The 12,810-nt window shown below is 32.4% G+C and overlaps 1 protein-coding gene across 2 annotated transcripts; it reads left to right on the top strand.

Annotated features, from left to right (window-relative positions):
* Nucleotides 1-8,266: 8,266 nt before the first annotated feature.
* LOC114367280 (transcription factor bHLH118-like) lies at nucleotides 8,267-9,973 on the top strand. 2 transcript variants are annotated; one of them, XM_028324441.1, is made up of 5 exons: nucleotides 8,267-8,441; nucleotides 8,561-8,733; nucleotides 8,881-9,234; nucleotides 9,332-9,401; nucleotides 9,560-9,973. In XM_028324441.1, coding segments are annotated over exons 1-5 (633 nt in total). In that variant the 5' UTR covers nucleotides 8,267-8,440; the 3' UTR covers nucleotides 9,595-9,973. The 2 variants fall into 2 exon arrangements, with proteins under 2 accessions (XP_028180242.1, XP_028180241.1); XM_028324440.1 differs by having other exon boundaries at nucleotides 8,546-8,733.
* Nucleotides 9,974-12,810: the final 2,837 nt, after the last annotated feature.

Raw genomic sequence — 12,810 nt, 5'->3', positions numbered from 1 at the left:
TTGCACCTTCACTTGGTCATACAATCTTTTCACATACTCAACTTTGGCTTGTGCATCCTTACGTTGAGTCTCTTGGGGCTTGCTATTGTAAGTTAGCCTGTTAGGCAATGAAGCTTCTGGAAAGAGATCAACTTTCTTGAAGGTGACAGTCTATGAGGAATCTCCTTGGGAAAGACATCTTTAAATTTCTGCAATAAGGGTTGAACACTAGGAGAAACATAAATAGTTAACTGATTAGAATTATCACTCTCTCTCTTGTGTATCACTCCATCTCTCAAGTGTATCACTCTTCCTTTTTCTATTCCCCTGTGGTGTCTCACTATTGTCTCTCTCTTGTTCTCTCTTTTCTCTCTTTCTGATTTGGTCATCACACACTTCTCTAAGGGATAGAGGTTTAAGAATCCTTTTATGGTCATGGTGCTGGAAAGAAATCTTATTGGTGAAGCCATCATGCACTGCTTTGGTGTCCTCTTCAATGTTGGCCCTCACTAGTGCCATCTCCATCTCCTTGTCCTCAACAATCAAACTTCCCTGGGATAACCTCTGGAGTTTCTGTCGCATGGTTCTACTATAGCTAGTTGGAACATACCTCTTTCGCATAACCCTTCTCATCTCAGTCCATGTATCTATCTCCCGCCCTTCTTCTCTCTTCATTTCTCTTTGATTTTTCTTCCACCAAACAAGGACATAGTCTGAGAATGTAGCTGCTGCTAACTTCACCTTATGCTCTTCAAGATAATCATTGTAGGAGAATGCATGTTGAATCTTCATCTCCCAGTCAAGGTAGGCATCTGGGTCACTCCTGCCTTTAAAAGAGTATACATTGAGTTTTACTCCCTCAATTTTGTCTTGCTCCTCTATTCGGTTCGATCCATCATTGACCCTTCTGTTGCCACCATAAGGTCTCCCAGCATTTGGATTCATTTGGTGCTCTAATCCTTCTATTCGCCTGTAGAGCTCTTCATTGTTACGGTTCAACAAACGTTGCATTTGTGTAGTCATCGAGTCCAGTAATAAGCGCTGAAATCCGTCCAGTTGATGATATACACCACCATTGTCACCAGCTCCTGCCATGATTAAGGAACAAAGAATTTTGTAGTAATTTAAAAAAAAAAGATTCAGGACCTCACCACACTCTACTCACGTGTTTCTCTCTTTGATGATAGTTCACTCGTGTTTGATGCTTTCAATATAGACTTTTGTGTAATGTATTCCCTCTTGCCTTTTACCACTCGTGTTCACTCTTAAGTTCCTGGATGGACCAAATTAGACACACAAGGTAATATAAAATAAAATGAAAGACAATATAATTATCACAGACTGAGTAACAAATTTGATTTGGGATAACAACTTGGACTTGATTTGGATAGCAGATTGGATTTGATTTGGATAAAAGATCAGATTTGATTTGGATAATATATTAGATTTGAGTTGGATAACATATTAGATTGAATTTGGATAACAAATTAGATTTAATTTGGATAACAGATATGATAGCAAATAAGATAACAGATAGGATAACAGATAAGATAACAGATAAGATAACAAATATGACAAGTAAACTTCAAATGCTCATAACTTTTGCTACGATTTTCCGTTTGAGGCCCACTATATATCAAAACGCTCATAATTCAAAGGAGAATCCTTGGGCAAATTCCGTAGGGGATTTGGCCCCGCAATTTTCCCATAAACGCCTCTAACTGCCTTAATTTTGTGTTCAAAGATCAAACACCCACTTTCTTTTCTTTTCTTCTTTTTTTCTTCTTTTCTTCTCCTTTTTTTCAATATTTTTGCAACTCTTTTTTTTAACTTGAAACAGAACTCAAACAGATTTTTTTTTACACAAAGTCTGAAAGATACAAGAAACAAGAACAAGAACAAAAAACATGACAAGAACAAGAACAAGAACGAAACAAAGACACAAACAAGAACGCAACAAGACGCAAACAAGAAAACAAATAACAGAACAAGGACAAAACACGAACCTGGACAAATTACAAAGAAAAAGAATAGGATAGGATAGAACCTGTATCAAGAGCCGAAGCTCTAATACTACATGACGTGATCTTGACTAGGAGCGGATCGCTTGATACAGGTTACGGAGATTTGGATGATGCCACTTCCAGTGAAGGAAGATAAGTCAGGGTAGAGGCCACAAGGATTACCTTGATAAGTTGAGATTGGTTCAACAAGGAACCCAGGGAGAAGCTCTCACCAAATTTTATGAAAATGCCAAAAGTTCTTTTATTGAAAACAAAAACCAATACTTATAGTGTATTTGAACAAAAAGATAAAAATAGACATGGGCCTTCTAAACAGTTTGGACCAAAATTACAATAAATAAAAATTATAACTAAAAAACATATTTTATTTGGGCCTTCAAATTAGTTTGGGCCTTCAGCAACAATTAATAGTCTTGGTAGTGTCTCTGCCTCTCGGCCTTCATCTTTCTCCACTTGGGCCTTCATCCTTCTCCACTCGGGGGCTTTGTCCTTCTCCACTTGGGCCTTCGTCCTTCTCCACTTGGGCCTTTAGCCTGTATTTGGTCAATTTCAGGATTCTCATCACACTGGATTTACTGTCCTGACCATTTTTAGTACTTATTGGATAGTCTTATGTTTAATAGTTGTCCAACGTGACATTTGATGGTTAAATTTCAGTTCCCTAATTGTGTGGACAAAAAAGTGGGTCCAATGATGAAAATTTTTCCCTTGTATTAATTTCGGATGTCTTAAATATTGTTTTCAGGTGATTTCTGATAATTGTAAAATATTTATGTTTAGTACATAAAACACACACAATATATGTAAATTGGAGTGTTCATGTTTTAAATAAAAGTCCAACTTTTGCGGTTCAAAACATGACACCCGAGGAGGCTTGGGGTGGAAGGAAATCGGTTGTAGACTACTTCCAGATTTTTGGTTGTATTGGTTATGCTCACATACTACATCAGAAAAAGAAGAAACTTGATGAAAAAGCTGAAAAGTGCATCTTCCTTGGTCTAAGTGATGTATCAAAAGCATACAAATTATTCAATCCATTGACAAAGAATATTGTGACCAGCAGGGATGTTACTTTTGATGAAGAAAGTACCTAGGAGTGGAATGACCCATAACCTACACAAGTTCTTTATGATAATGATGTTGAACATGAGCATGTTCCAACACTTGTTACACCCAGAAGCTTATCAAATTCATTTGAAACAGCCAATAACTCATCACCAACTTCTACTACAGTAGAAGAAGAAGAAGTCCTGGACGAATTTGACATGCAAGGATACATTAATCCAATTACTCATTTTACTTTGTTTTCCTATAACTTTTGAAAGTGTTGTCAAAGAGGAAAAATGGCAAAAAGCAATGGATGATGAAATAAATTCCATTGAAAAGAATGACATATGGGAGATGTGTGATCTACTTAAAGGTCAGAATACCATTGGTGTAAAATGGGTCTTCAAGAAAAAGATAAACAAGGATGGTGATGTGGACAAGTATAAAGCACGCTTGGTGGCAAAAGGGTACAAGCAGCACTACATGAATGATTATACAAAAGTATTTTCTCCCGTTGCAAGACATGACTCAATTCGATTGGTGGTTGCATTAGCGGCACATGCAAAATCTTTTCCCATTTTCCAGCTAGATATCAAATGGACATTCTTGCATGGATATTTGGAGGAACATGTATTTATTGATCAACCCCCTAACTATGTTAAGGTTGGATATGAAAATAAAGTTTATAGATTGAAGAGAGCTCTTTATTGGTTAAAGCAAGTCCCAAGGGTCTGGTATAATTGCATTGAGACTTACTTTCTTCAAATTGGTTTTGTGAAATGTCCTTATGACACACAATGTTTGTTAAGATTGAAGATAAGGGAAAAGTGCTCATAGTATGCTTGTATGTTGATGATCTTATATTTATAGGAAATTGCATATGTTGCCATGTTTAGTGAATTCAAGAAGTCCATGATGAATGAATTTGAAATGTCTGATATGGGTTTGATGCATTATTATTTGGGCATAGAAGTGATGCAATTAGATAACAGATTTTTATCTCTCTAAAGAAATATGTGGGACAAATTCTAAATAGGTTTCAAATGAAGAATTGCAATGCTGTAAGTACTATAGTTGAGTGTGGCATAAAACTACATAAAGATCACGATGGAAAGAAGGTTGGCAACATACTTTACAAGCAAATTGTAGGCAGCTTAATGTATCTTACTACAACTAGGCTAGACATAATGTATTTTGTGAGTTTGATCAGCAGGTACATGAAAAATCTTACTAAGTTGCATTTGTTGGCTGCCAAGAGAATTCTTCACTATTTTCAAGGAACATGAAACCTTGGGGAACTGACAACGATTATGTAGGTGATCTAGATGATAGAAAGAGCACTTTTGGTTCTGTCTTTATGCTTGGAACAGGTGTCGTTTTGTGGTCATCTAAAAAGCAACCAATTGTCACCTTGCCAAGCCAAATATGGTTGAGAAAAATTCTTGAGGAGTTGTAGTTCAAGCAAATTAAAGCTACTACAATTTTCTATGACTATAGTTCAACCATTAAATTGTCAAGAAATCCAATTCTACATGGAAGAAGCAAGCATATTGATGTGAAGTTTATTTTTTAAGAGATCTTTGCAAGGATGGAACTACTGATCTAGTACACTATAAGAGAAAAGATCAAGTTGCTAACATATTTACCTAGGCTTTGAAGAGGGAGCTGTTCTTGAAGCTTAGAGAGTTATTAGGTGTCTGCATTGTTAGACAAGTGGCCTCAAATATCTTAAGAAATGAGGGTTGAATTAAGATATCACAAACTATTTCCCCAATTAAAGTTTTATCCTTCTTTAATGATAATATCAATGTTCCCTTATTATGAATTACTATAATTCAATTTAAACTAAACTTCCTTAACGCAAAAGATAAATAACAATAAATAAAGGAGTTTAAGGGAAGAGAAAGTGCAAACTCAGTTTTATACTAGTTCGACCACACCCTTGTGCCTACGTCCAGTCCCCAAGCAACCTGCTTGAGAGTTCCACTATCTTGTAAAAACCCTTTACAAGTTTTGAACCACACAAGAACAACCCTTCCTTTGTGTTTAGATCGCTTTACAACAAGAGACCATCGGTCCCTTAATCACTTTCCTTGAGTAAGAAGAAGAGAAGAAGAAATCTCTCTTGAAAGAGATAGATTGTACAATAAAGCACTCAAATAATTCCTTATTGAATTGCAAGTGTTTTGGCCAAGGAATCTTTAGAAGATAAGACAATTTAATCTTTTGAGAGGATAAGACTTTTTGAACAAGTAAAACTCTGAAGAATTTTTGTATCCCAAGTCACTTATATATAGGCCTTTGATGACCATTCAAAAACATTTGAAAATATGTGACTGTTAGGAGTTATATTCGAAAATCCTCACTGATAATCGATTACAATAATGGTGTAATCGATTACATAGATACTTTTGAAGAGTTATGACTCTTATCATTTGAAATTTGAATATTTAAACACTGGTAATCGATTACTAACTTACTTTAATCGATTACACAACTTTAAAATTTAAATTCAAATTTCTTATAGCTATTTTAAAACGTTCCAAACCACTGATAATCGATTACAAGCCATGTGTAATCGATTACATGCTTTCTAAAACATTTAAAAGCTTTTCAGAAGGCACATTGACCACTGGTAATCGATTACATCTTCCAGAGAGTAAAATTCTTTAAAATAACATTTTAAGTTAAATCCTTTGGTCAAACCTTTTACTGTTTCAACTTGAAATTTTTTTCCTAAGACTCTAGGAATTATCTTGATCATATTTCTTGAATTTCTTGGATATCTTAGATTCTTGTCTTGAATAAAACTTAAGAAACATATTTTTTTGGCATCATCAAAACATCAAAATATCTTTGCATCTACATGCATGATTGATTCAGCCAAGGCTTTAAACTGATATTAGCAAACATCAGTTTAAGAGAGGAATTGTTGGCAGAACTTATATGTTGTTGTTGAATTTATTTATTTAAAATTGAGTTAGTTGTTAATGGTCTAGAGTTTAGGAGATTGTTGATGCACTACGTTGCAATTATCTTATATTTTATTTTTCTGTTTTGGTTAACAGACTTATTGGTTGCTTATTTTCATATTTAGGAGTATATGGGTCATATCTATTAGGAGTATTGTTTAGTTATGTAATTTGCCTATTTAAAGGCTCTCAACATTCTAAATGAATAGAGAAACGCATTTTTCATATTCTGCTCTTTATTTTTTACGTTAGTGGATATTGACAAGACAAGATTGAAGATTGTCGTAATTTTGCTTTTTCAAAAGAAGAGGACCAATATTATTCCCGGTGGATTTATTGGCTCGCACCACATTGAGAAAAGATCCATGATCTGCAATTTCCACAAATGCAAATAGTTATTAGGGACAAAATATAAAATAAACAGAATTCCATAATCAATCCTAAAGGAAAAAAATTATTAGATTCAAAATTTGATAATTTTTCAGGACTAAAATTATATCAAGTTTTTTTTATCTGTATAATCATATGATAATCATAACTAGAAAATATAATTATATTTTTGAGAAAATTTTGTGTAATATTGATAGTGGTAACAACAATGACCTAATGGTGATAGTGATTCATAATCATTGTTTAAGTAAATTTTCAAGTGAGTTTTTTAATCTCAATCATCTTTTCTCCTCACGTAAGAAAGTGATTGTCATAGTATAGTATGTAACTCATTCTCTATCTATCTACTAATACGTACACACGCCCAAATCATTACATTGGATTAAATTCGTCTATACACAATCATGCGTGTATCCGCTAAATGTAAAACTTTGGGTTTTAGTTTGGTCCCATGTGGTTTTGTAGTTCTTTTTATCCTCAATAAATTTGGGTGTCTAATTTTTTTTATTGATAAATATTAATTATTGGTTTATTAATTTTTATTAGTAGTTAGTCTTGATGCTTTGTTCAATTTTGATGCTTCCTCATTTCTTAAAAAAAAAAAAAAGCTAGGGATAAGTTATTAGATCGTTCATTAAATGTTTATGACTTATTCTAGTTAAGGTATGACCTGTCCTAGTTTATTTAGTAAAATGTCAGGGTTTATTTATTTATTTGTTTTGCAATGTTTCTTTCGGGTTTAGTAGCTTTGGTTGTACGGTTTTAGAAAAACTTACCAAGCTTCACAGGTTCGTTAATTTATAGATATGTTATTTTTAGTAAAAATATTAATGTGTTATATGACTATTTTAACAACTAAAATATGAGTTGAGAGTTAGTTTTAATATTTATAAAATGCAATATGTTTTGGTGGTTTAAACTTTAAACTATCCCTAATGTGATAAGCTTGTAAACCGTAGACATATTGGTATGTTTAGTAATAGATCTGTTACTGTTAGCTTAGAATCTATCATGGTCTTTTCTTTAATAGACTTAATTATTAGCCTATTTAAAGTCTTAATATGAAGTAATATTAAAAAAAATAGATTGGACTTATTTAAAGTTCAAAGACTTTAGAAAATGCCTATAACATGCTAGCAAACCAATTATAAAGCAAGTTATATCATACTTAAGTACATGGCCTATTTTCATTTCTAATAAGTGCAACCATGCATACACATGTATAAGGGATGTGTACGTGTGTTAGCTTACGATTAATCATAAATACTAATTAATAACAATAACGAATCTAGGATATTTTAATAAATTATACATGTAAGTATATTTGACGAATTTAAAATTATAAGTTACTAACATGGTTTTTGTGTGTGAGAGAGATAGAGAATGAGTAAATTAAAGTAACAAAAACAAAAGAGCCTTAGTCACTTCAGCTAATCAGGAGCAAGTGATAATTTGTTTCTTAATATTATACTAATTCAAAAAAGTAAAAGAGTTAACTTTTTGTATTAATATAAATAAAAAATTATTTAAAATTCTTTACAAATGTTTTTTATGAAAAAAATTAAAATTATCAAATTAATTATTAAATCTGATTTTAAAATTTCTTCAGTATCATTATCAACTACATTCTTTTGACGCGTTTTATATGTATACTTTTTCTTTTGAAGTTTTTTTGTTTGGCAGAATTTGGAAGCTAAATTTTAGGTGTACTACCTACCCAAAAAATTTATATTAACTACTAAGAATAAATAATAAAGAGTTGATTATTATTAGCATTCAAACGAGAGAGAAAACATTGTGCCCCACCAGAGTTTACAAAGGAAAAGGAAATATAAATAGGACCACCGATATGGCAGGTGAGATGTATTCTGATCTTATATGGGAAGGATTTCAGAATCTTAGCATATCAGGTCAATGGAAAGTAGTCCTCAAACCCTAACAACCAAATACACTTGATTTTCTTGCTTTGGTATCTTTTGCCACCCCCAAAAAAGATAGCATTCACAATGATGAATCCTCTCCACCCCAAGTAATGAATAGTTGATCTTTAATTAGTTTTAATTTGCTGATTATTCTCTCCCCTACCTTAATTAAGATCATCAGATCTTGTATGATCCTCTGATGCTGATGCAGTGATCTTTGTACAAGTGAAAGGGCAAGGAAAGAGTAGCAAGCACTTGCATGTTGAGGAGAAAGAAGACTTTATTGCCATGGATGAGAACAAGAAGTGGATGCATAAAGAAACTGAAAGACAAAGAAGGCAAGAGATGGGAAAACTCTGCGCCACCCTTAGATCGCTTCTGCCTTTAGAATATATTAAGGTAAACATATAAACACGAACAATTTGTCTCTTCATTTTGAAACCATTTTTTTTTTACTTTTTTAATTAAAACTTAAGAGAAATTGAAATTTGAAAGCCACTAGTCATTAGGGGTGCTTTTATTGCATATCTTGATGACCATCCTCAGGGAAAACGCTCAACCTCTGATTATGTGAATGAGGCTATGAATTATATCAACCACCTACAAAATAAGGTGAAGCAATTGCAAGCAAAGAGGGATGAGTTAGTGAAGGTGTCTAATTTGAAGAGTAATATTTGTTCTGAGAATGAAAGCTCTAGCAGTAGCACTACTCATCTTCCACCCTTGGTTTCTGTTCATCCTTTCCCGGGAGGACTTGAGATTATGTGCGGTTACAGCTTCGGGAAAAGTGTGTTTCCCATGTCAAGAGTGTTGGACATTCTGCTTAAAGAAGGGATTAATGTGGTTAGCACTACTTCAATCAGAAGAGATGGAAGATTCATACACACTATACGATCAGAGGTACCATGTCAATTTAATTCTCATTGAGCATTATGCTTGGTCATTGGTTTTGAAACTGATTATTATTTATTATCCTTTTGTATAAACTGATTTGAAGGATCCAAATCATTTGAATATGACTGGCGCTGATTACTCCGAATTGCAAATAAAGCTAACGGAGGCAATAAGTAAGTAACACTTACAAGTTACAATATATTCTACAATCAAATATTTTGTGCTTGACACGAGGAACTTCATCAATATATATATATATATATATATATATATATATATTCTGAATATATTCATATTACAGTAGTAGTGACAATTATTTAATCACTTGCAGGTTTGCAAGAGACTTTGCCTGAACATGAAAATTGAAATCTTGGGAAGATATATTATTTGGAGATGTTTCTGATCGTATATACTATTAACTTGAGTGATTTGTACAGCGGTGTACTTGTTATTTATCTGGTATAATTGTTGGTGAAGTACAAAGGGTAGCTAGCTGATTATTCCATTCGCGCAATACTCCACGAGCACGAGGTCATTTTTATCTCTTTTCATGGAAGTTAGATCAAACTCATGGATAATATTCATGGTACTGTTCAATGTTTTGTGTGCACGCTTCTGCATTTAGTTCTTACAGTAGTTGTTTTTCAATAGTCGCATCATAAAATTTGAATTTCCTGTTGTATATACACTGGCATTACTTACTTTCGCATCATGATAACCATCAAGAATTACAATGTTGTTCATCCATTGTCGTTTCTTCCTCTTCAATTGCTGTAATAATTGTACCTTTGGTTCTGATACTTATGACAAAATTTGAATTAGGGAAACACAGACGTTTGTCCATTCTTTCTTGTGGTTTTCAGTTTTTCATCTTGGTACATTTCCACACGCTGTCTTTTAGTCAAACTTTGGTGTCTTATGTTGGAGATCTCACCTTGAGTAGATATGGCCAAATTAATTTCATATAAATGGGAAACAAAACACATCTTGAGCAAGGGCATAAAGTTAGTATTGCAGGTCATTGGATAACAACCCGTAACAGATCACAGATCACACGATGTGCTCATCAATTATTATTAGGATAGACTCTAAACATAATCTTAATACATTTTTAGTGCAATTTTTAAGTCAAACTTTTGTTTCTCTACATATAAATAAATGGTGTGAAGATCCTAGCTAGGTTGACTATAGATATATAGTGTATATAAATGAGATAATCATTATCTCAAGTATAAGTGTAAAATTTGCAAGACTTAGTATCTACCGATGATCCCATACAACAGATAATATGTTATAAAATAGGCCTAACAATAACTATTAGCATACATCATTTTAAAATTTATATTTGAATTTAATTTAATCTTAAAAATTAGTTCATGAAATTAAAGTTATCATTCACTTATATATATTATTTTAATCATATTATTAGTTAATATTTTCAACACTATATTCAAATAATGTGTCTTTTGTTCCTTTTTTTAATTAAATTTTATTAAACTTAAATTATTATTTAGCTTAATTAACAAGAAAAAAAAAGGATCTCTAAGGTAAAAAAAAATACTTTAGTAGAAATGACAATAGACACTTCCATACATCAGTAATGCATTATGAGAATAACCATCTTGAGAAGTTTTGCTGTTAAAATTGTAAGCTATGTAAACCGACTTTTGACTAATAGATAAGTCAGTGGACAGACCATGGCCAAGTCATATATATGTACACAAAATACTACTATTAAAGAGCTACCATACATAAAACCACAGGAGAAATTGTAATTAAGGTATAAGCTGCTAGCAAGTAATTAAAAATATTATTTAAATTTCGATGTCACACGTCGACCTCACACTTTGGCAAGATATCTGAATACCAAAAAATCATAATTAAGTTGAGGTGACAAAATTTTATTAAAGTATTACTAATAATGTTTTAAGAAAAACTACTATTGAAAAATAATGAAACTTAAAACGGTTTTAAGAAACTCATAAATTTGCAACAGAAGAAACGCTTAATTGAAAGAAATTGTAATGTAATTTGTAATTGAAACGGACACATTAAGATTTATAATTATTGAATGAATGTTATATGGAGTATACGTTATTTATGACTTTTAATTTGTATGCAAATTTGGTAAAAATAAATAAATTCTTTAATTAATCAGAAATCATAGTATTATGTCTTGTAATGTGTTTTGTTTTATCTTAGGCTAAAGACAAGAATGTTTTTCCACTCATTGTGAGAGATTAATTTTGTGGTACATATTGTTAATCCATGAGTGAATATGGGCTCGCTCAAGCTACATATATCATTTTAGGGTTGTCCCAGTTAGACTATCCTAAGAATGTCTTTTAATGTGGTTAATATTAAAGCCATTGTTTAATATAACTTCAAAATGAAATCATAGATCTAATGAGTGTGACTTAGGTTGAATTACTGAAAAATCTTATCTCAACTCCCACAAAATATATCCATTGAGAGAAATAATAACAAGTTTTAACTGTAATTAAACTTAGAATCAAGGACTAATCTCAAAACCAACTTATTTCCTAGCTAGGTTTTTCTTACCATATATGTTGGGCATAGTTGTAGGATCTTTAACTTGTGGCCATGCTAATGCTCTTATTAATAATATATTTTTTTGCCTTTTTCTAAAAATAAAATAAAAATAGGGGTAGGATCTTTGATGTAGCCCCTAGCTTTATTCACTTTCCTCTATTAGCAGATAGAGCCTCTATAATATGTTCCCTCAAGGTTTTTAGTTGGACGTTAGCCCTGCTTAATTCTTTGGGGATTTTTCACAATTTAAAATTTAGTTCAATACCATTCCCCTATGTGATTGGGTTCATTGTGCGACAAAAGACTTGATCGTATATCAAAGCAATTATATTTAGCGGATATGAAACCAACATTATCCAATTATTTTATTAATTTGGAATTCCATAACTCTAGTTCTAACCACTGAATCATTATCATTATAGGAGGGAAGCGAAGATATGACAACTAAGCTAATCTTAGCTGCACTGCTTTAAAGACATTATTATCGACCGTGTCTTCAGTATTTATGGACTCATGTCATAAAGTAGTAGTGTCCACTGTATGATTCTATAATCATATCCAAATCTCGTTATTAAAGCAAACAGATATAAACAAATTAATACATGTTTTCTAATTCAAACAACATCTTTTTTGATATTGAACTTCCTTTTAATTATGTGGTTCAAAAGTAAAATTCTTTTCCAATATTGAACTTCATTTTGCTTGTGATTCAATTCTTATTTTGAAAAACTTCATAAACATTATAGTTTTTTGCATGTTGCACTAAACAAAATTATTAAGTCCATAATTGTGTTGATTATCATATGGGGGTACTTAATTATGCTTACCCATATCAGATTTGGATGTGCTAGCTAGTATATATGGCCAAAACACAGGGAAAGAAATTTGGTCCACAAATCGTGAACACTGAATCAGAACCAGATAAGAGTAGCAGGTAGCTAGTCCCTACTAGTCCACCACCATATTAATGAAAGTGTGTCTTAGGCCACAATGTTCTTCCAACCTAGCTCCACGTATCTTGGGTTGGGA

The sequence above is a fragment of the Glycine soja genome, chromosome 9 (assembly GCF_004193775.1).
Source record: "Glycine soja cultivar W05 chromosome 9, ASM419377v2, whole genome shotgun sequence".
Classification (NCBI taxonomy): Eukaryota; Viridiplantae; Streptophyta; class Magnoliopsida; order Fabales; family Fabaceae; genus Glycine; species Glycine soja.
This window is presented reverse-complemented; position numbering and strand designations above follow the sequence as displayed.